The 21,278-nt window shown below is 64.4% G+C and overlaps 1 protein-coding gene across 1 annotated transcript; it reads left to right on the top strand.

Annotated features, from left to right (window-relative positions):
* The first annotated feature begins 819 nt into the window (after positions 1 to 819).
* SHH (sonic hedgehog signaling molecule) lies at positions 820 to 12,972 on the top strand. Its single transcript, XM_042977233.1, has 4 exons — positions 820 to 825; positions 3,542 to 4,153; positions 9,164 to 9,425; positions 12,130 to 12,972. Exons 1-4 carry the CDS (start codon positions 820 to 822, stop codon positions 12,954 to 12,956), a joined length of 1,707 nt encoding a protein of 568 aa, XP_042833167.1. The 3' UTR covers positions 12,957 to 12,972.
* The last annotated feature ends 8,306 nt before the right edge of the window (positions 12,973 to 21,278 follow it).

Here is a 21,278-nt window from a genome sequence, read left to right as displayed (position 1 = left end):
GCCCGGTGCCCTCTGCCTGCTCCGCTCTGCTGAGGAACGCTGCCGGCAGGCGTCAGCCCACACGGGAGCCTGGCCCCGAGCCGGCCCTCGCGCGGGCGGGCAGCGCGGGCCTTCGGTGGCCGGGTGGCCTCCTCCCCGGCCGCGGCCGCTGGCCTGCGCACAGGAGAAGCTTGTGCTCGTCGGCGTCTGGACTCCAGTCCTGGGCCAGGAAGCTGGGGACGCAGACGCCCCACGTGCAGGGATCGGGTAAGGGCCGCGGGGTTAGGAGAACGGGGCTGACAGGTGCACCCCTCCAAAACTCAGAGGGAGGCCCTGGAGGGAGCACCAGAAACCCGATTTGCCAAAGCTGGAATAAAACCAGCAAGAAATTGAGACGGTAAGACGGGACGGCAAGAGACCGGGCAGAAGTCCCACGGGGAGGAGAAATCAAAGGGGAAGGGGTTCAGGAGGAGGAAGCAGTAAGGTTACAGATCTAACCAGGTAGCGGGCGCCCGGGAGGGAGCCGTGCGTGGGCTTCCTGGGGAGGTCAGAGCTCCCGCTGAGGCCCAGTGGGTACCAGTCTGAGGAGGGGGAGATGGGGGGGCGTGGACACCGGCGAGGGGGAGGGGGAGGGGCCAAGCTGGCCAGACCCCCTCCAGGGGCCTCTCCACCTAGTCAGCGGGATCTTCCTCACTGGCTGAGCCAGGGCCTGAAGGCAGAGTGAGGAGGCCATCTAGCGGCGGGGGCCGGTGGGGAGGCGGGGGGGGGGGGGGGCCGGGCCGGGAGGCGCCTCCTGGGGGGTGGGGGCAGAAGACAGACAGCCACCTGTCCTCAGCGGGGATGCTGGTGAGGGCCGGAGGGATGAGAGGGATGGGAGGGGGAGGGGCGGGGGGAGGGAAGGGAGGAGGGACAGAAAGAGGGGCGGAGGGGGCGGAGGGATGGTTGAGAGGGCACCCGAAGGAAGGACAGAGCCCAGACCCGGCAGAAGCGGATCCTGAGATTACCTGGGACGCAGGGCCAGGCCGGGCAGAGCCTGGGGTTTGGAACCTCTGACCTGCGTGGGGAGGGGCCCGAGTCGTCTGGAGGGGGAAAGGCAAAGAGAGGGAGCCATCTGGTGTCTGGAGGTGGAAGACAGAGAGTGTCTGGTGTCTGGGAAGCGGGGAGGGGGCGGGACGAGCGGAAGGGAAAGTGGGGGGCTCGCTGGCGCCCTTGCTTCTACGGCAGTAAATACAAACTGCACGTGAGTTTGGTCCAGACTCTCGCCCCCCCACCCCGCCCCCGCAACCCACAGCAGGGAGCAGATGCTGGGAAGTAGGCATCGGGGGCGTTTCACAGGCCGCCCTTATCTCATCCCTGAGGATGGCCAGTCCCGGGGGCGGGGGGGGGGGGGGGCGGCCCCCCGGCATGCTCTGGGGTGTCCGGGCGGGCGGCAAATGGAGGGGGACCCTGGAGTGAGGAGGCCAGCAGGCCTGGGGACCTCCCGGTGGCCTGACGAGGGCAGGGCCCAGAGGGGGGCCGACAGCTCCCTGCACCTCCGGCTTTGGCCTCCAAGGTGCAAGGTGCGAGCTGTGCACCAGCGGGCGGCCAGGCTGGGACCCCCGTGCCTCCGGGAACCGTGTGTTGTGGGTGCCCGCCACCAGGCTGGCCCTGGCTCCACAGGGGGGTCCAGGCCTCCTGGGGCACTGCGGCCCTTTCTCCCTCGCCCAGTTTGCAAGGAGGAAGCGAGAGAGGGGAAAGGAGGGGAGAGGGAAGGGAGCCGGCAAGGTGGGAAAGGGAGAACAGAGCTGTGGCGTCCCCCGGGCTCAAGGCCCGCACCACCCAGCAGTGTCACATCCACCCTGCATGGTCACCGCCTGGGACAGGCCAACCCTCCAGGCACAGACAGTGTGACGTCTCCCGGTCTGTTTGCACCGTGAGCACAGACGCACAGACAGGCCCTGTCACCTGAGTGGAGACCCTCCTTCCCCCGCTGGCCTGGACAAAGTTGGGAGCTGCTTTCCCGCCTGGCCCAGAGGCAGGCAGCCTCCTGAGATTGGTGACTATTCATTCACAAATCACAGGACGGGGTTGGGGGGGGTGGTGGCGCAGGTGGGTTCCATCTCTGGAGGCCTCAACTGGCTGGGCCCCAATATTCTTCAGCATCTTGGAGGCCCAGCTAGATGGTTCTCAGGGTGCTCGCCTCCCCCGCCGTCCCCGCCAGAGGCTTGCCTAGGCCGCTGGGAACACCCCATTGTCTTAGGGTCGAGCTTTCACCTCCCGGGCTGGGCTGGGGTCCAGGGAGACACTTCATTTCACAGAGGGACACTCCAAGGTCTGACTCTCCCCGGGGCCGGTATTTCCATTCTCCACAGAGAACCTTCCCTCCCTCCCTTCCTTCTAGAGCAATTCCTACATATGGGTGAGGTGGGGGTGGGGGGCGAGAAGGCGAGGGTACGTTCTGCAAAATGGGGGATTTCAGATTTTATTTTTCTGGTCCAAACAGGACTCTTTTGGGGGTGATTTTTTTAATTCTGAAGGAAGCACAGGGACTGAGGACTCCAGGGTGGCTGGCTCTGAGCACGGAGCCCTCCTTGACCAAAACAGGGTCCCCCCAGGACCCTGCCCCCTCCCGGGCTGCAGCCCCCAGGCCCCTGACGGCTGGCTGGCAGAGCCCCATGGAAAGCCGGCTAGGCACGACGTGGAAGGAGCCTGAATCCCACATTAAGCTCATCCCTGGCCTGCACTTTGCTCCGATCGATTGATCGTGGGGGCGGTGTGCGCACAGCCTTGCCCACTCACCACTGCCCCCAGGCACAATGGGCCTCCGCCCACCACGCAGGCCCCAGCACCCGCTCCCTTCTCCAAGCTGGGGTGCGGCCCCCACACCCGCTTGGCCCAGCCAGCCGGACAGTCCCTCGGGTCGCCCTGTCCCAGCCCCTGAGCACGCCTGCATCCCATATTTTGGAGGGTTAAAAATAATGCATTCACTGAATCCCCACAAAAGAGCGGTATTTTCATATTTTTCTAAGGTGCTTAAGGCACTTCAAATAACAATGCTTCAGGTTGTGGTCAGTGACAATTATCATCAGAGGATGTTGAATATTCAGGAGGAGGCTCGGACCCTCTGTCTTTAAAATGCAGGGAGACCCGGCCTGCACGATAAAGTCTCCCGAAAACAACATTTAAATATAGGACCCGGGTGGCTTTGCCCCTCAAACATTTGAGAGACTATCTTTTTGATGATCAAAGCGTGGAGTGGGGGGGGGGGGTCTAGACTGTCCTTTAAAACTTAAGTTGGTTTTAACTGAAGCACCTACCATTCTGGAGAAAGGGAAGGGGGAACGCGGTGCTGTGCACAAAGCGGGGGGGTAACCGGTGTTATCCCGAGGAGCGTGCCTCCTCCCCTCCCGCCCACCTTTGTCTCAGTAAAGATTTTTTTTTTTTAAACTCAAAGGCTTCAGGTGAAAATAAAGCCACGGCAGCAACAGAAAAAAAAAATTTAGTCTTTTTTAGGGTTAAACATCAGAAGACAAGCTTGTGCTGCTGTGGCCAATCAGATACGCCCCTGCCAGCTATAATATAGCACCAAGGGCAGCCTGTCTCGCAAGCTCTCCAGGCTTGCTACCATTTAAAATCAGACTCTTTTTGTCTTTTGATTGCTGTCTCTAGCCCCAACTCCGATGTGTTCCGTTATCAGCGACCAGCAGCCTGCCGCTCCAGCCCCCGTCTGGGTGGGGATCGGTGGCCAGTCTCCTGCAGCCGCGGCGGGCAAGGTTATATAGGAAGAGAAAGGCAGGCAGAGAGCGAGGGAGCCAGGAGCAAGCCAGAGCGCACGGGCACACACTCGCGCACACAGACCCGCACGGGGACAGCGGGAAGGCGCTGGGCTCCGGACGAGATGCTGCTGGCGAGATGCATGCTGGCGGTGTTCGTCTCCGCACTGCTGATGTGCTCGGGGCTGGGGTGCGGACCCGGCAGGGGATTTGGGAAGAGGCGGCACCCCAAAAAGCTGACCCCTTTAGCCTACAAGCAGTTCATCCCCAACGTGGCCGAGAAGACCCTAGGGGCCAGCGGACGATACGAAGGGAAGATCTCGAGAAACTCGGAGCGATTCAAGGAACTCACCCCCAATTACAACCCCGACATCATCTTTAAGGATGAAGAAAATACGGGAGCAGACCGGCTGATGACTCAGGTAGAAACCCGGCGCTGGGGCGTGGAATGTGCTGCTTTCACGGGGGTTCTGTGTAACCAGCGGCTCCAGACGGAGTCTGTTTGCTCTTCAGGCCGATAGCCAGGCGACTTCACCCTCTCCTTCCCCACCCACCTGCCTCCTTACCACCCCTTCCTCTTCTTGGAGGGGGAAAGGAGGCGAAGGGTCCAGCCGCAGAAGTTTAAGGTGGGGGTGGGCGGGGAGGATGGCCGATGTGGTCCACGGCTGTGGCCCTGATTTGATCTGTCCTGCTGGGATGGCCCTTCCCATCCTGCCTCAGCTCCGGCTTGCAACTTGGGGAGACCCTCCCTCCGGGGGCCTCTGTCCTTCCCAGGTCGGGGACGCACACGGAGGGAGGGGGCAGAAGTCCGCCCCCTGAACGTGAAGTGGCTTCCAGGTCACCCTAGAAATGCAGCCTGGGGCATTAGACAGGGGCGCTCGCTGGCTCCCCTTCTGCACGGGGCTCCTCCTTCCCACGGCCACCCCCACCCCGCCGCCCCCGGGGGCCAAGGGCCCCCGCGTGGGGAAAGCCAGCAGGCAGAGCCCACAAGAGGCAAGGGCTCCAGAGGCGCCGCCTGGTCCCTGAGTGTATCACCCGGCCGCGCTGCCATTTCACCGTGGGCACTTGTGCCCGGCAGAGTGTGAATGTATTGATATTTCTTTAAGGATGCGCGTCCGTTCTCCCGAGCCCGCGGTCCTTGAGGGGAGGGACTTAGAACTTCTGGCATTGCATCACTCCGGTCCACCTGCCGGCACAGGAACTGGGGACTAGATATTAGCGGGAGGGGGCTAGGAGGGAACAGCAGAGCAAACCAGCCGTGCCCTCCCTCCGGGCCTCCGTCTGCGACTTCTGGCTGCCACCCTCCCCGCCAACCGTAGACTTTCTGAAACTCCATGCACGTATCACCGAAGCTGGAAATGGCTTTCCTGGCAAATATAGGTCAACATCCTTTTTATTGCCCTATTAAAATCTCCCAAGTCCTACCTTTCGGGCTAGGAGCGCACCACCGCTGGCGGGGCGCAAGCACGGGGGAGGGCGGGCGGGGAAGGCGCCCAGGGGGAGCCCCTCCGGGCCGCTCGCTTCCCCGGCCCGATTCGGGCGGCCAGGCCGGACGGAGGGAGGAGAGGGGCCGCGGGCTGGAGCGGACGGAAGGGGCGGGAGGGAGCCTCGCTCTCGCATCTGCACGCGACCACCTTAAATCTGGACCGCGAGTGTGGACGCGCGCGCCTGTGCCCGGGAGCGGCGCGAGCCACAATGAACTCCGCGCAGGCCGCGGGGCGCCGGGGGCGCGGCCGGCTGCGGGGAGACCCCGACCCCGGTCACCTCGCGCCCCGCGGGAGGGAGGGGGCCTTCCCGGAGCCCCCCCCCCTGGAACCCGGGGAGAGGGGTGGCGCGGCCGGGGGAGGCGGCGGGGGCGGGGACGCGGAGGTCCCGAGCCGGCGGGGTCGCCGTGCGCCCGCGTGCGCGCGGGGCCGCCGCCGGAGAGGGGCCCCCGGAGCCCCCGCCGCGGGTCGCAGAGCCCCGAGCGCGCGGCCGCGCCTCGGCCCCCGTCCCTCCGGGGTGAGCGGTCGCCGCGGCCCGGGGCTCCGGTGCCGTGCGCGGGGCAGGGCCGGGCCGGGGGCCGCAGCGGGGCTCCTGACGGCCGGGACGGTCAGGCCCGGAGGGGGCGCGGCGCGGGCTCCGACGACCCCCAGGCCGAGCCCCGCACCCCCGGCCCCTCTCCCGGCCGCTCGCCGGGGACCCACGGCCGAGCCCGGCGCCCGACCACTCTCGCCGCCGCGCGCGCTGGCAGCATTTGAACTTCTGACCTTCTGTCAACTTCCCTCCGACGAACGGAACGAAAACAAATACTTTTTTTCCTTAGGCTAGTGGCCATTCCCGTTCCCAGCACAAAAGGACGGGGGAGGGGCAGCCAAGTGGGGGCGGGGTGCGGAGAGCCGGGCCGGGATTGCAGCCCGGACCCCACGAGTGTCCCCTGCAGCCGCAGATGGCCGCTGGGCAGTGCCGGAAGGTGCCCCTGGCGTACCCTGTCCTGCCCTTCCTTCTTCTCCCCTCCGAGAGCCGCGGAGGGGGCGGAGGCCGGGGTGGTGAGGGGCAGGGCCGGGGCCGAAGGGGTGAAGCCGGACGCCTCCCAGGCCGCAGGGGCCGAGCCCTCCTCGAGGACCTGTTGGCCCGCTGGCCCCGCGCTTCAAACAGCCTCCCGGATTCTGTCCTCGGGCGCGCGTGTCCCTCCTCCCCCGGGGCGGGCCGGCCCTCCGCGTCTCTGTGTGTCTCTGTCCCCCTAATGTGACTGCCGCCCAAGTCCCTCAACCATGGCAAGACCGTCCCCAGTGGAACTTTCAGAGCAGTTCTGGAACGCATGAGCTCCTGGTTAATATTAACTCGGAGAGGGGGAAGCGCAGACAGACGCGCTCGCCCCGCAGGCGCGGGTGCCAGGCGCGGGTGCGGCGGCCGGGGGGCTCCGGGGGCAGGAGGCGGCCTCCGGGGCAGGGCCCGAGGGCCGCGCTAGGGACAGCCTGGGACGGACGCCACGCTGAACGGATTTGTGTGTGCGTGGCGGCCCGGCCCGGCGCGCAGGTGTGGGTTTGAGGAGGGTCCCCCTGTTTGGATAGGAGGGGTCTGTTTTCCCGGAGCGGGGGGTGGGGGGGTGGGGAGGGCGTGGAGACAGGTGTGTGGGGACTGGAGGGGGGGGTCCCTTTTGAAGCGGGGACACCCCTCCCCCGCACTGGGGAAGCCGGGCGGCCCTGCTCGGGCTTCTGGGCACCGAGCGGCTGCGCAGACTGGAGAGGTGGCGGGGGCTCGGGCGCGGGGACCGACTCGGCCTCCGCCCACACAAAGCCCGGCCCGGCGGCCCCGCTGGGCTTCACGGTGGCTGCACCGAGCCGGGCTGGATTCGCGGCCCACGACCCAGCGAATCGCTCCCCGGCCTGGGCTTCCCGGCTCCGCCTGCGCCCGGCCCGCCGGCCGGGTGCACAGCGTCCCGCAGGCGCGCGCCGGGGCCTCGCGGCGCCCGGGGGAGGGCGCGTGTGGAGCGGGGCGCCAGCCGGGCCTGGCTCGGCCGGGGGCTCCTCGCCGGGGGCCCTCCGCCTCGCGTCCGACTGGCGCAGCCCCGGGCGCTGGGGGGGGGTGGGGGTTGGGGGGCGCTGGCCCGCGGCCTCCCCATCCCGCCCGCCCCTCGCCAGCTGCCCCGTGGGGAGCTGCGACAGCTCCGTCTGCCCCCCAGGAGGAGGGAGCTGGGGCGGCGCGGGGCCGGGGTGCGGGCCGTGTGCGTGTGCGTGCGGGTGCTGTGCGCCTGCGCAGCCGGCCTGCCAGCCCGGCTCCAAACTGACCCTGGTTTACTGATTGATTTTCATGTAAAACGCGTTCAATCCTCAGGATGACCTCACTCAAACTCTGCCCTTCCGACTTTTTTTTTTTTTTTTTTTTAAGAAAACCGCTGTGACCTGTTACCGGGGCTGCCCCAGCACCGCCCCCGTCCCCCCTCCCCCCGCCAATTTGTTGCATGTTTAAGTCCACAAGCGTATTACTGGGTGTTATTACTGTCCGACACTCAGGACTTCTCCTGATGCGCAACCTTCACCTCCCCCGGAGGCGCGGGCAGAAGACAGAAGTCCGCGCAAGTCCCTGCCCGGCTCCGTAGGGGAACCGTCCCCACGCCGCCGACAGGACCCCCGAGCGGTCTTCTGTCCACCGCGCTCGCCGGGGTCCACAGCCCAGCCGGCGCCGCCTCGCTCTGCGGGAGGTCAACTTGAAATTGCCCTGCGTCCCCAGCGTCCGCGTGTCTTGGGGACGCCCCTTGGCGATCCTGTCACCACCGGTTCCCCTCCTTCGAGCCCCTCGCCCCACCATCAGCAGGAACGTCTGGGCAGGGAGGGAGTCCACACACAGGGCCGCCGCTCTGCTGTTCCTCGCATCCTTAGCTGAGTGTGACCGGAGACATCCGCGGGGGCTCCCCCAAACCCCAGCTCCTCGTCACCCCGGCTCAGGTCACGCCTCTTCAGCGTCCCTGCGCTCCCGCAGCTTCCTCGCGGGTGGGGGGGGGGGAGACGCCCCGAGGGCTCCCAGGCCTCGGGCCTTTCCGCCTCCCCATCCCCCACCCCTCAGGCCCCACCTCCTCCCTCCACCTCTTAAGTTTGCTCTTCAAACTTGCAGGACGCCATTCTGCTCTGGGGCCAAGAAAACAAGAGGGGGGAAGGGAACAGGTTAAGGAAAACAAGAGACACCATCAGACCGCAGAAAAGCCGGAGAAAGGAGTTGTGTGGAGAAAAGGAATGCGGCTGTCCTGATAAAGAGTGTTTGTCGTCGGCCCGCCCGCACTGAAAATTATAGCTCACCTGCTTGCCCTTCAGTCGGCTCCCTCCTGCCCGTCCGGGCTATGGGCTCCCCGCCCCCCTCCCTGCCTCCCTTTGGCTGGATTCACGTCTCAGATAGGCACAGGGTAGGAGGGAGGGCCCCGAGATAACCCAGGGCTTTCCATTCTTAAGAAGCACACCGCATAGGTTCTGTTTCTACAAAGTTGCGCCCTGGGCCTCTCTCCAGCCTCCTGGGGAGGGAGTCCGGCCAGGGAGAAGGGTGGAGCCTGGCGCAGGTGTGGAGAAGCGGGGCCACCGAAGGGGAGCTGGGGAGCAGAGGGCGCCTGGGGGGTGGGGGGAGTGGGCCACTGCCTCGGGGGCCTGGCCGGTCCTGCCGGTCATTGTGTGAAAAACGCAGTTCTCTTGTTTCAAAAAGACTTCACCTTCTCAGGCCCTTGGGCGCTGCGCTATGTCAGATTGTCGGGGCGAGGCCCTCGGTTCATCTGCAAAGAGGACCAGCCCCTCCGGCAGAGGCCCCCCCCCCCCGCCGCCCACCAGATTGCCACGGCCACCCAGCCCCCCCCCGCGTCTCCACAGGGCCCTGATCCGCAGGCCCCGGGCCGGGCAGGCCCTGCGGGGGGCCGGGACGGGTGGTGGGCCCAGACCCTCACATCTACGGGGTCCCCCTTCTCTCGGCAGCGCTGTAAGGACAAACTGAACGCGTTGGCCATCTCGGTGATGAACCAGTGGCCTGGAGTGAAACTGCGGGTGACCGAGGGCTGGGACGAAGACGGCCACCACTCAGAGGAGTCGCTGCACTATGAGGGCCGCGCGGTGGACATCACCACGTCAGACCGAGACCGCAGCAAGTACGGCATGCTGGCGCGCCTGGCCGTCGAGGCCGGCTTCGACTGGGTGTACTATGAGTCCAAGGCGCACATCCACTGCTCCGTGAAAGCAGGTGAGGCTGCCGGCGGGGCCTGCTCCAGAGCCCCCGCCCCCCTCCCACCCACCCAGCAGCTCCAGATCTGCCCACGAGACGTCCCCGCTGCGCCCTGCAGCCTGACTCCAGGGAGGGAGACGCGCGGGGGGGGGGTGGGAGGCAGCGTGGCAATGGCTCGGGTTGCTATTGTGGGAACAGACCCTATAGAGGTGCGTCCGCCAGCCAGGAATCGCCCCTGCCCTTGAGGCCACCGAGACCCGGGGGGTCTCCAAGCCCAGATGCAGAGGGCACAGGGCTTCCGGAGCCTCCCCCCACCCTGCTTCCGGAGCCCCCCTCTGCAGGTGGCGAGACAGGGAGGGTGGGGGAGGGGACTCTCCCGGCGAGAGACTGAGCCCTGCAAGGTGAGCCAGCTCTGGCCTACATTCTTCCTCTCCTTCAGGGCTCAGGAATCAGCCGGCCCCCATCCAGCTCCCCAGCACAGGAGGGGCGCCCGGGGTGGGAGCCTCGGGCCTCTCCCCTCCCTGCCGAGCAGCTTGGATCCTAAACTAAGGCAACGCACTGGCTAAGCCTTTGGGGAGCGGCCTGGTGGGAGGTAATAAATCCAGTGGTTACCACTTCCAACATCTGGAGGCCGCAAGCCCAGAAGCATCCCCCCCTTATTAGGAGCCAGCTGGGTGTCCCTGAGCCACAGGCAGGGCCAGGAACACCGATGGGAGCCTGCAGCTGTAGCCGGCCCTGGCTGTGAGGGGGACTTTCCTGGGCCTACAACGCCACACTCTGTCGCTGGCGAGGAACAGCCACGCCAGGAAGGCACTGTTCCCGCGGCAAACAGCCCAACCCGGAGGCTATTTATGCAGATGTCTCCATCTCAGCCTAAGGTGGTGCATTTAGCAGAGCAGTTCGCAGTGAATTTCGGAGGACCTGTGTCTTCCCCGCGCCGTCCCCGCCCAGTTTTGCCTGTTTGTCTCCTGCACCGTATTTTAATAGCATGTGTTAGCAGAAAAACGCTCTCGAAGTGTCAAGACGCACTTGGTAGCTAAGGGAAATAGTGGCTTCTTATCACAACAGGAGGAAAAGGTGTGGAGGGGGCGGGGGGGGGGGGGAGGGCGGGGCGGGGCGCACGGCCAGAGAGGAGGACGAGCAGGCGGCGCCCCCGCTCCGCGGGACTCCCCGGGGAAGGTCGCGGCGGCGCTCGCGGCGGGCCAAGCCTGTCCGCGGGGTCCCCCTGGCGGGGGTCCCTAGAGGTCTCCTCGCAAGTGAGCGGTGGTAATCCCGCCCCAGGATCCCGCCCGGGGAGGGCAGACCCCCGGGGCGCGGAGAGCCGCTCATTGGCATTCGGCGCACACGGGCCGGGGCGCGGGGCGCTGCGTGTCAAGCAGGGTCGTGCGACTCGACGACTCGGGCTCGCCTGCGCCCCGGGTCGCATTCCGGGGGGCGACGGCGGGCCTCCAACGGCCAGGCCCGCACTTCATGCCGCAGAAACCGATGAGAAGATTAAAAACCCTGTGTAATTCCAGCAGGAAGATTCTTTCTCGCGATCTCTATTTGCAAAACGCATGATCCCGGAGATTGGAATGCAAAAGACACCAGGCCCTCCCCGCCCCTCCCCCGCGGCCCCCTGCGCGCCGCCCGGGCTCCGCGCATTGTCCTCGGGACAGTGAGCCTCAGAGAGCGACGGAGGGCTCGGGAAAGCGGGTAGTCAAGGGGCCTTGAGAACCGGCCGCTTCCAGCGCTCGAGCAGGCCCCGCCATTTAAAATTCAAATACACATCTTGAGCGCTTGGAAGAGGGAGGCCTGGCTGTGCAAATAGTGCTTGTGAGGCCCGGCTTCTGGAGAGCCCGCGTGTGAATCGCAGGGGGGCGGGGGGTGGGGGTGCACCTGAGCAAATAGGGAGGGGGCGGCCGAGAGAGGGGATGAGGGAAATGGAAGTGGCCCCTCTTGCCAGAGTGTCTCCCACTTACGGCAGAGACCACAATGACAATGCCGGGCCCTTTATTGGATTTTAATTAGAAAATCCACACAAGCCCCGGATTTTCACACCTCGGCCAATTCCCTGGAATGTTTGTCCAGTTGCTACAACTACTACAGCTATTTTGCACTCCCTGGCCACCCCCCTGCAACACCCCCCCCCCCCCGCAACCGGCCGGCACCGAGGCCCCCGGCTGGGCGCTGGGGGGCGGGCAGGCGAGGGGTCCCCGCGGCGCAGCGCGGGTGCGGAGCGCACGAGGGGGCGCCGCACCCCGCGCCGGGGGCGGGAGGAGGAGGAGGAGGAGGTGCACCCCGGCGCCCGAGGGAGCTCGAGGAGGCTTCCTGAGGAATCTGAGTGGAGAGCAAATACCCCGCGAATTCAGGGCGAGGCCGGGTGTGTGCTGAGCCGGGGGATGGGGTGGGAGGAAGGCGGAAGGGAAGGAGTGGAACCGGCCTCCCGCCGGAGACGCCAGCCGACCTTTGTCACCTCCAGTCCAATCTTAAGAGAGCCGTTGAGGAATGTATCTGCAGCTGAACTTTGTCACCCAGACGGCGGGGCCGAGGGACAGGGGTCCGCGCCGGACCCGCCTGGACTCTCTCCCCGGAGCTGCGCGCGTCCCGAGTCTGGGGCGCGGGACCGCAGGCGGGGGCCCCTCCCCTCCCCCCCCCCGCCCCCCCCCCCCCGGCCGCTCGGGCCTCCCTGCAGGCGCTCACCACCCTGTCCCCTCTTGTCTCCCTTCTCCTCCCCCCGCAGAGAATTCGGTGGCGGCCAAATCCGGCGGCTGCTTCCCGGGCTCGGCCACGGTGCACCTAGAGCAGGGCGGCACCAAGCTGGTGAAAGACCTGAGTCCCGGGGACCGCGTGCTGGCGGCCGACGACCAGGGCCGACTGCTCTACAGCGACTTCCTCACCTTCCTGGACCGCGACGACGGCGCCAAGAAGGTCTTCTACGTGATCGAGACGCGGGAGCCGCGCGAGCGCCTGCTGCTCACCGCCGCGCACCTGCTCTTCGTGGCGCCGCACAACGACTCGGCGGCGGCCGGGGAGCTGGAGGCGCCGTCGGGCGCGGGGCCGCCGCCGGGGGGCGCGCCGGGGCGCCGGGCGCTCTTCGCCAGCCGCGTGCGCCCGGGCCAGCGCGTGTACGTGGTGGCCGAGCGCGGCGGGGATCGCCGGCTGCTTCCGGCCGCCGTGCACAGCGTGACGCTGCGCGAGGAGGCCACGGGCGCGTACGCGCCGCTCACGGCGCAGGGCACCATCCTCATCAACCGGGTGCTGGCGTCGTGCTACGCGGTCATCGAGGAGCACGGCTGGGCCCATCGGGCCTTCGCGCCCTTCCGCCTGGCGCACGCGCTCCTGGCCGTGCTGGCGCCCGCGCGCACGGACCGCGGCGGGGACGGCGACGGCGGGGGCGGCGGCCACCTGCCCCCGCCCGCGCCGGCTGCGCCCGAGGCGCCGGCTGCGGCCGACGCGCCGGGTGCCGCGGGCATCCACTGGTACTCGAAGCTGCTCTACCAAATAGGCACCTGGCTGTTGGACAGCGAGGCCCTGCACCCGCTGGGCATGGCGGTCAAGTCTAGCTGAAGGCCGGGGAGCCGGGGCGGGCGCGGGGTGGGGGGGCCGGGGGGGGGGGTGGGGGGGAGCGACAGCAAGGAACAGCAACAGACACGCGGAAAAGCGCACGGAATGAGACTTTAATTATAATAATAATTAATAATAATAATAATAAAGTAGGACAGTCCAAAGTAGACTATAAGGAAACAGAGACCCTGGGAAGTTTTGTCATTGTGTTTAGTTTATATATATATATTTTTGAATTTTTTTTGGTTGTTGTTTTATTTTGTTTTTTGTTGTTTTTTTTGGTTTTTTTTTCACCTCTCCTGGCTATTTATTTGTTTGGTATGAATAGATGTTTTAAATAATATGAACCGGACCTTCAAGAGCCTTAAATAGTTTGTTTCTTGGATAATTTATTATTATCATGTGAACTGTACTCACAGGGGTGAAAGATTATTTTGTGAGGCCAAGCGACCTGCTCAGAGTCTATTTTTCTACACGTCCCTCGCCCTGACTTTCAGAAAGCCAACCTGCACACTCCATATCCCCTCCTTCGCCACGCGCCTGCTTTTCGGCAACTGTAAACTGAAACATGCTTCGTGGGGGTCCACAAATTATATTTTTATACACAGAATTGTAAATTAGATTTTTTGAGAGATCAATACTTAACTGAATTACATTTCATTTTTGAAATAGTGTAAAATATGAAAATATATTATTTTAATTTAACTAGTTTCCAGTGTAGCGGCCACCGGGTGGGCTGCCTTCATGGCTTAATATTTGGTTCTCATCACCATTTTGGCCACATTCTTGGAAGTTGAGACTGTTACGCACACACACGCACACGCGCGCACACACACACACACACACACTGGTTTTGTTCTGTTTTTGTTTTTGTTTTGGACAAACTGGAAGAACTCTGTTATTTTTAACTTCAAAGAATTTATTAGAAAATAATATTTTTAAACGCGCACATAGCGATGAGCCCACAAGGACGGAGGCTGTAGTTTGTACAGAGAAAAACAAAGGATGTTTTTGCATTAATAACTTGAGAATTAACTGCTGTAAATTTACTAAAATGTATTTTTGAATATTTTGTAATAGTTTTATAGAAATAAAATGTACCACGCACAGACTGGTTAGTATATCCTAACTGAGAATTCCTGTCGCAGCCCCTCTTTTCTTTTCCTTTTTGGCTTCTCTGTCCGGGAACCTGGTGCTGACAGGAGTCCCCAGCGTTATATTTTTAGATGTGTTGCTTATACTGTGAATTCAGATCAGCTTAAGTAGGAAACCAAAGTAGGAAACCAAACCGACCCGTCTATTGTCATCACTGGAGAAGCCTCAGCTCTGTTTGTATCTGTGGGGTGTGCGTCTTTGTGCGCCCCCCAGGCCGGGGGTGCTGTGTGTGGGTGCCGCTATGCCCCCACCGCCAGCCCCTTCACCGCCACCGCCCGCCCTGCGGGCCCGGAGGAGGCGGCCCCGGCAGCATCGCCCAGAACCTTCTCCCCAGGCTCTGGGTAGCTGTGGGCAGGCCTCGTGCACGCCACGGGGAAGGCCGGGTCCCCCGGCCTGGAGGGAAGGAGGGCTCTAGCTGCTTTCTAAAGTACTGGGGGACCCCTTCCGGAAGGGCCCCCGAGGAGAGGGCCAAGTGTGGGTCTTCTGTGAGCCCTTCGTGGCAGAGCCCCTGAGGCACGCACCCTGTCCACCCGCTCTGGGTGGGGGGCACCCTGCCTCCTCCCCCGTCACAGCTGCTCGCGTCAGGGCTGCTGGGGTCCTCGGGCCTCGGTGAAGCTGTCAAATCCAAGCTGTCTGTCTGGAGTGGTTGTTAGGTGTAGACCTTTGTCCCGAGGACGTGGTCCTCCTCTGGCGGGCACCCTTTGGTTGGTGTCCCGTGTCGGTGGGTCTGGGGGAAGGGGCCTTGGCCGTCACCCTCCGTGCTGTGGCGTATGGAAGGCCACGGTCGTGTCCGTGCCCTGGGCCGGGCGTCTAAGCCGGGTGCGCTAGGCGGGCACAGGGCCTCTTGGCAACGCAAGCCTGTCCAGAGGCCGGCCTGGGTCTGGGGAGCAGAACCGAGCCTGACAGCTCGGGGCAGGCCTCGATCCGGCCGGGGCAGAGTGTGGAGACACAGCTCCCAGAGGCAGGCCTGGCGTGGTGTCCGCAGCCAGAAACGCGGGTCCCTGTGCCTCTTCCAGAAGGCCGGGGGCCTGGATGGACGGCACCAGCGACAGGGGCCCGGCGTGCGGCCCGGGGCTTGCCTGCTGTGGGCTTCCCAGGGGTCGGGCCCTCCGGGCAGGCGTGTCCTTGGTTTTTCTCTGTAAAAGACTTTTCTTTAGCCTTCTGGGTAGTTAGCAGGTACAAGGCTTACCACCCCTGGTGGAATGTGGTGGTTTGTGTTCCGTTGACTGTTCCGTCCTGAGTATGACCGACGAGAGAGAACCAGACACACTGGTGGCGTGAAAGCTCCGGCTTCATTGACGGACTGACCGATTGGCGGTGTGGCCGGACGGGCCGCGAGAGGACCCGAGCGCCGGCCAGGCCCCGAGGCCCCCCACCGGTGACCGCCAGCGCCGGGGTGCCAGGGCCCTGAGCCACGCCCCACCCTGGCCAGGCCTGGTGGCGCCCTCTCACTGCTCCCCGCCTCCCCGTGCCACATCTCAAGCCCCTTGCCCACCTCTGCGTTCACCATAGTCTGTCTTGTGGCCAAGGAAAGGGAGCCCCGTCGGAGAGGAGCTCCACACAGGGTGTCAGGACGGCGCCGCGGCGCCCCCACCCGACCAGGCGGCCGCTCCGCCTTCAGGGCCCACGGCGTGGAAAGTCTGTGCAAAGTGCCCGCAGGCTGTCGCCGCCAGCCTCGCTCCCGACGAAACGCGTATCTATTCCTGTCGAAAGCGTGTATCACAATGTACTTGAAACCGTTATCTTTGTGCTCTATTGTTTGAACAATTAAAGAAGTTACAGAGACCGTCTGCGATGTCTGCTCTGTGGCGGGATCCCTGTCTCGTGCTGTCACCTGCGCTCCCCCCCGTACTTCCCTGAGCTTGTGAAGATGCGACCGAAAAGGTCTCATTGAGCGCAGACCACAGACCCCCTCGGTGGGCGGGTGTCGGGCCGTGGGGACTTCCCTTGCGGGGTGGGCACGTGACTCATACGTTTGGGGGAGCCCCTGGGGCTGGGGAGTGGGGGGGGAGAGACAGGGCTGGCCTGTCCTGGGGGAGGCCCTCGGCCGTCAGCATCACGCCCACATGGCAGACCGTGGCCAGACTCGCAGAGTGTCAGTTGGTTGCCAGACGTGACCGGGAAGTGACGAAGGGCCTGCGGTGCGGGGCTGGCTCTCCAGCAGCGATCTGGGCTCTCTGACGACCCATCCTTCAAAAGCACAATTTCCTCAAAGGGGTTGAGGGGCCCTGGACATGGACTTCCGCGTGGCCTCCTACGAGCCGGTCTCAGAACACTCCCACGCGCTCCGCTGGAGGTATGTGTTCGGTTCGGGGTGGGGGGGGAGGTTGGTTGGCAAATTATGGCCCCGGAGACAGATCCGGCCCTTGGCCTGTTTTTATTACAGCCCGTGGGCTGAGACCGGTTTTCCCCTATTGTTTTCATCGTCGAAAACGAAAAACCTCAAAGAATATTTCATGGCTGGTAAAATTAGGTGAAGTTCAGATTGCAGTGTCCATCCATCAGGTTCTAGAACCGCCCCCACTCATCCCTTCACACGCTGTCTGTGGGAGCCCCTGGGCCCACACGTTGCATCAGAGACCACACGGCCGCAGAGCCTGAGATATTCACTGGCTGGGTCTTTACCGAAAGAGTCTGCCTCGTGTGGTCTGGGATGGGGACACGTAGGGTGAAAGCAGCCACACCGCGGGGACAGGAGGCCGGGGCTGGAACAGAGGAGGGCGTAAGCCATCGGGGCACAATCTGTCGCGATTCAGGTGATGACCCCACTCAGTTCCGCCCCTTACTCAGAGCCACAAGGAGGATGACAAATCCGGGGAGACCCGCCGGCAGCCACTCGGACCCAGTGGTGTTAACGGGCAAACCTTAACGCTCGTCGGTGTGAGCGAAACCGGAAAGTCCGCGTAAGGTAGGGAAGGGGTGGGACTGAGAAGAGGAAGAGGTACGCGTCTGTCTCCCGACCCCACAGTGAGGAAACAGTAAGTCTGGATTTGAAGATGATCTTGTTCTCCAATTAAGAAGAAACTAACAGGCATTCGCATTTTCCTCCGTAACACGCTCTGGGCCTGCCCCACGAGGCGGGGAATGCGGTTCGGAGCGTCACCTTTTCAGTGGGGATGTGTGGTTTCCGCGATGGGGGCGGCTGTGTTCCCAGAAAGGGGCAAGCTGGCTTAAAAAGGGGTGAAAACTCTGAAGACTGGAGGTAAAGCTCTGTTCTGCCCAGAACCCCAGGAAAGCATGGCCCCGAACAACAGGTTGCTGGATTTCTGCATGCAGTCCTATTTATGCTGGCTCGGGGCCTCGTGACCGCTTCCAGGGGAAAGTGACACCCTCTCCCCAGACGCCACCCGTTGTCCCAGCCGGGACCCCTCCTCCCGCCCCAGGAGAGCTCAAGGCCTCCCGCTGGGAACCCTGGCCCTTAAGGGCAGCGAAACAAACCCAGTGTCTCTGAAGGGAGCCTAGTGCTCCCGGGTCACTGTGTCCACCACCCCCGCCACCGCATGGGGCAGGTGCCTCCACCAGACGGCGCCCAGGCCCCTGGCTCAGCGCTGGGCCACCCACCAGGCAGGCCACGTGGTGGGGGGGGGGCGCCAAACTTGGCCTTGGCAGAGTGTTGGCATCAACACTGCCGCCGCTCACCTCGCCCTTCTGATGGCCGCGCCGGCCGTCCTCCGCGTGCTCCCGGGGAGGGCTCCTTGAAGCACCCCCCCCCGCGCCCTCCGCTGTCCAGGAGGCAGGAGGCCGGGGGTGGGCGCGGGAGGAGACCCGGGGGGCACGGGGTGCTGGGTCAGGTGGCCCGCTGCCGGCGGCGCGGTCCTCCCCGCGCGCGGGTCCAGGACCGCGGGCTTTGAGCAGCGTCCCGCACCTGCAGCCTCCGGTCCCTGAGTGGAGTCGCAGCGCCCTCTGCGGGCCGCGGCGGGAGACGGTGGGCGCGCACCTGCCCGCGGACCCGCCGGTTTGAGCGGGCGGTGCCGGGTCCTGTGCCTCCCTCCCCACCTGCGGGGACCCAACTCACAGCTCGGTGCCCCCCCCCCCCGCCCCGTGCCCGGCGGGCCGGGCCCGGGTCGGTCCCCGCTCTGAGGACCGCTGTATTCTCAGTGAGCAGCAGCCACCAAGGAAGCACGGAGGCGACTGTCCTGGAGACGGGCAGTGTGACCTCTCCACTGGATGCTGGGGGGGGGGGGCACCTCGCTCCCCACCCCCCGGTGTTACCCGAGACCTGCCCCCCCCACCCAGGGCTGACCCCGCGGGGCCTCTGTGCCCTCACAGGGTGGGGAGGAGGTGACTCAAGGTCCGTGAGGCCCAGAAACACTGCTGTTTGAAGGCCGGCCGGTTGGGGTGTCCCATAGGCTCCACCCGGATCCAGGTGACATCGACCAAGTCCGTGTACACACGGAGGAAAAAGACAGCCTTACAGCCTGAAGGTTCTGGAGGTGAAGGCGCCCGATTCCCTGGCAACAGGTCCTTGAGGCCCACCTCGGTGGGATGGATGCCATGAGACGCAGCTGCCCCCCGAGAGCCCGCGGCCCAGCCCGTGGTCCTCCTGGGGGGGGGGGGACCGCGCATCCCCAACAGGGAGGAGAACCTTCCGCCAGCACAGGGGTCCCGCCCGGCTCCGCTGTGAGGAAAGCGCCCTCTCCCTGGAATCCAGGGCTGGCTGGCGCTTCTACGGACTGGGACCGGGGATGGAGGGAAGGGCTGCCGTCCAGACCCTCTCTCCGAGCGTCCTCTCTGCCGCAGAGCACGTTCTTCCGGGGCGCCCCCGATCAGAGCCCAGCGGTCACTTAGACGCGGGTCTAAGGCCACCGCAAACCTCAGCACCGCCCCTGGGCCTGGGTATCAGGAAACGCGTCCTTCTCGATTCTTCCTCTTTTTTAAGGAAGAGGTTCCGGGGGGGGGGAACATCTAATAGACCAGTGCTCACATCGAATGTCCGGCATCCTTTCCGTGCCAGAGTCGGCTGTACCTGTGCTAGACTGACCCACATATCACACCCACTGTCAGCGGCACAGCCTCAACCTACATACAGGCGTGTCCCCGAAGCGTAGTCTCTGACCAGGGGACTGATCTCAGGGCCCGCCCACGGGCCCTTCCGAGGTCTCCCCTCTGCGTCCACGCAGGGCTGTACCAGAGTGGGAGGAGGAAGGGGGGTGGGGGGGAGGGCCTCCCACGGCAGCAGGCAGGGCTCTGGGTCCTCGTGGGGCAGCCCCGGGGGGAGGGGCACGCTGGGTCGCAGACCCTTCCCCTCCCTGCCCTGGATTTCCCTTTCTCCCCCAGGGCCTAGGCTGGAAGGGCCAGGAGGAAGGGGGGTACCCAGCACGGGTGAGAGCCAACAGGGAAACCGAGCCAGCGTGCCCCGCGCCTGGGGACGCACATCATCAGGCCACAGCCACCGCCGTGGGAACATAAACACAAGAGCCACACTCCAAGGCGACACGTCAGCCAAGAGGTCGAAGCGGAGTCGGGACGCTTCCCCACCAGGGTCCCGGCCGTTCTGGACGTCGGCGGCGGCCCCCGGCACAGGTGCGCTGGGATCTGAGGGATTTGGATACATACGGGTTGGTTGTATTGTCTAGACTTTCCCAGCTCAACACACGGAGCACGCTTTCATTGCTCAAAAGAATAAACTTATTTTTAAATTCGCGGGGCGGAGATCCTGTCGCCGTCTTCACGCCGCCGTGCCCCTCCCCACCCCTCCCCTGCAGCCACTCACCTCTGCAGTTGGAATGCCCGCTCCCATCCGTGCCCCCTGCACCTGCCCCGAGGGGGCAGGACGGGCGGCAGTGGGGGGCGGGCCCGGGGGCGACCGACACCAGGCCCCGACGAGCCTGGCCCCAGCCCCGTCTCATCTCCTCCCGGTTCTGCCATTTTAAACAACCCAGTGCGGCGCCCCACTCCCGGACCCCCGCCCCCTGGGCCCCTGGACGCCTGCAGAGGCCTGAGCTGTGTCCCCAATGCCCGGCGGTGGCCACAACCGCCAGCCCAGCTGGAGTGCTGAGCTATTTATAGGCAGTGCTCCCATGTCGGTCCTAAAGACTAGGTGTTCAGTCAGAAAAGAACCTTTTTAGGTCAGGGAAATTAGTTTAAAAATACTTCTGTCTGCCCGTGAGTGTCCCAGGCAGAGGGACACACACTCTGCTGTCCCGAGCCGCCAAGGGGTGGCTTTCTCCCGGGGGACGTCCTGATGGGGCAGCCCCGGGCGGCTCGCCTGTCCCTGTCGCTCCCCTCCGGCCGGCGGGCCAGCCGGCACACAGGCCCCGGCTCCTGGGGGCTGGGAGGCCTCCTCATCTCGCCCCACCTGCCCCTCCCGCCACCCGTGACCTCCACTTTCCTCCGCGACAGGTGGGGGCCGGGGCGCTCGCTCCCGCTGCCTCCCTTCCCACGCCACGGAAGGGGTACAGCTTCCTGGTGTGTGGGCACACACACACCTGGATAGTGTTTTCGGGTGTGGCTGTGTGCACCTGTGAGAGTGTACGTGTTGTGTGCGCATGAGCAAGTGTATGAGGTGTATGAGGTGAGTGTGTGTGTGATGCATGAGGCGTGTGGATAGAGTGTGCCAGCATGCGTGTGTGTGTGCGTGTGTGTGTGTGCGTGTGCGCGTGTGCATGCAAGGACCAGCCTTCCCGAGTTAGAAGGGCGTTCGCGACCATGCCGGATGTCAAGGGCACCCAAACTCAGTAGGCGGGGGATAAAGCCGCCTTTCCTCCTGTAAGGAGAGAGCTTCGGCTATAAATACTACAGCCCTGGGGAATCAGACATCAAAGTCACTTCTTAAATATCAAATCCTTGTCTGAGAATAGGATTTGGGAGGAACGGAATGGGGAGGGGGGCAGCACGGGACAGGTAGCGTGGGGCTGGGGGCCCAGGAGAGGCAGGGGTGGAGGCAGAGGGGCACCCACAACTCCCGCAGGTGCAAACACAGCTGGGAGCGCCGGCAAGTGGTTCCATTCCTGCCCCCGTGTGACTGTCGGGGAAAATGGGGTGTGGACAGAGACGGCACTCCGGGTTTTTACTTGGGGTCAACAGATAGGTTCGGAACTGACAAGGCTGCTGTAGGGGCTGCGGAAGGTCCTCGAGAGCTCACGCTCTTCAAGTTCCCTAGCACGATAGGGAAAACGCACACTGGGACACGCGGCACACTTAGAGAGAGGTTTCTCCCTCCCATCTTCA

The sequence above is a fragment of the Panthera tigris genome, chromosome A2, assembly GCF_018350195.1.
Source record: "Panthera tigris isolate Pti1 chromosome A2, P.tigris_Pti1_mat1.1, whole genome shotgun sequence".
In the NCBI taxonomy this organism is placed as follows: Eukaryota; Metazoa; Chordata; class Mammalia; order Carnivora; family Felidae; genus Panthera; species Panthera tigris.
The sequence above is the reverse complement of the archived record's forward strand: the minus strand, read 5'-3'. Positions and strand labels throughout refer to the sequence as shown.

Bases quoted from the DNA above. Each gene is read 5' to 3' on its own strand.
- SHH (XM_042977233.1), top strand. The intron at 4,154-9,163 runs GTAGAAACCCGG...TTCTCTCGGCAG, and splicing joins CAGACCGGCTGATGACTCAG to CGCTGTAAGGACAAACTGAA. The intron at 9,426-12,129 runs GTGAGGCTGCCG...CTCCCCCCGCAG, and splicing joins CCACTGCTCCGTGAAAGCAG to AGAATTCGGTGGCGGCCAAA.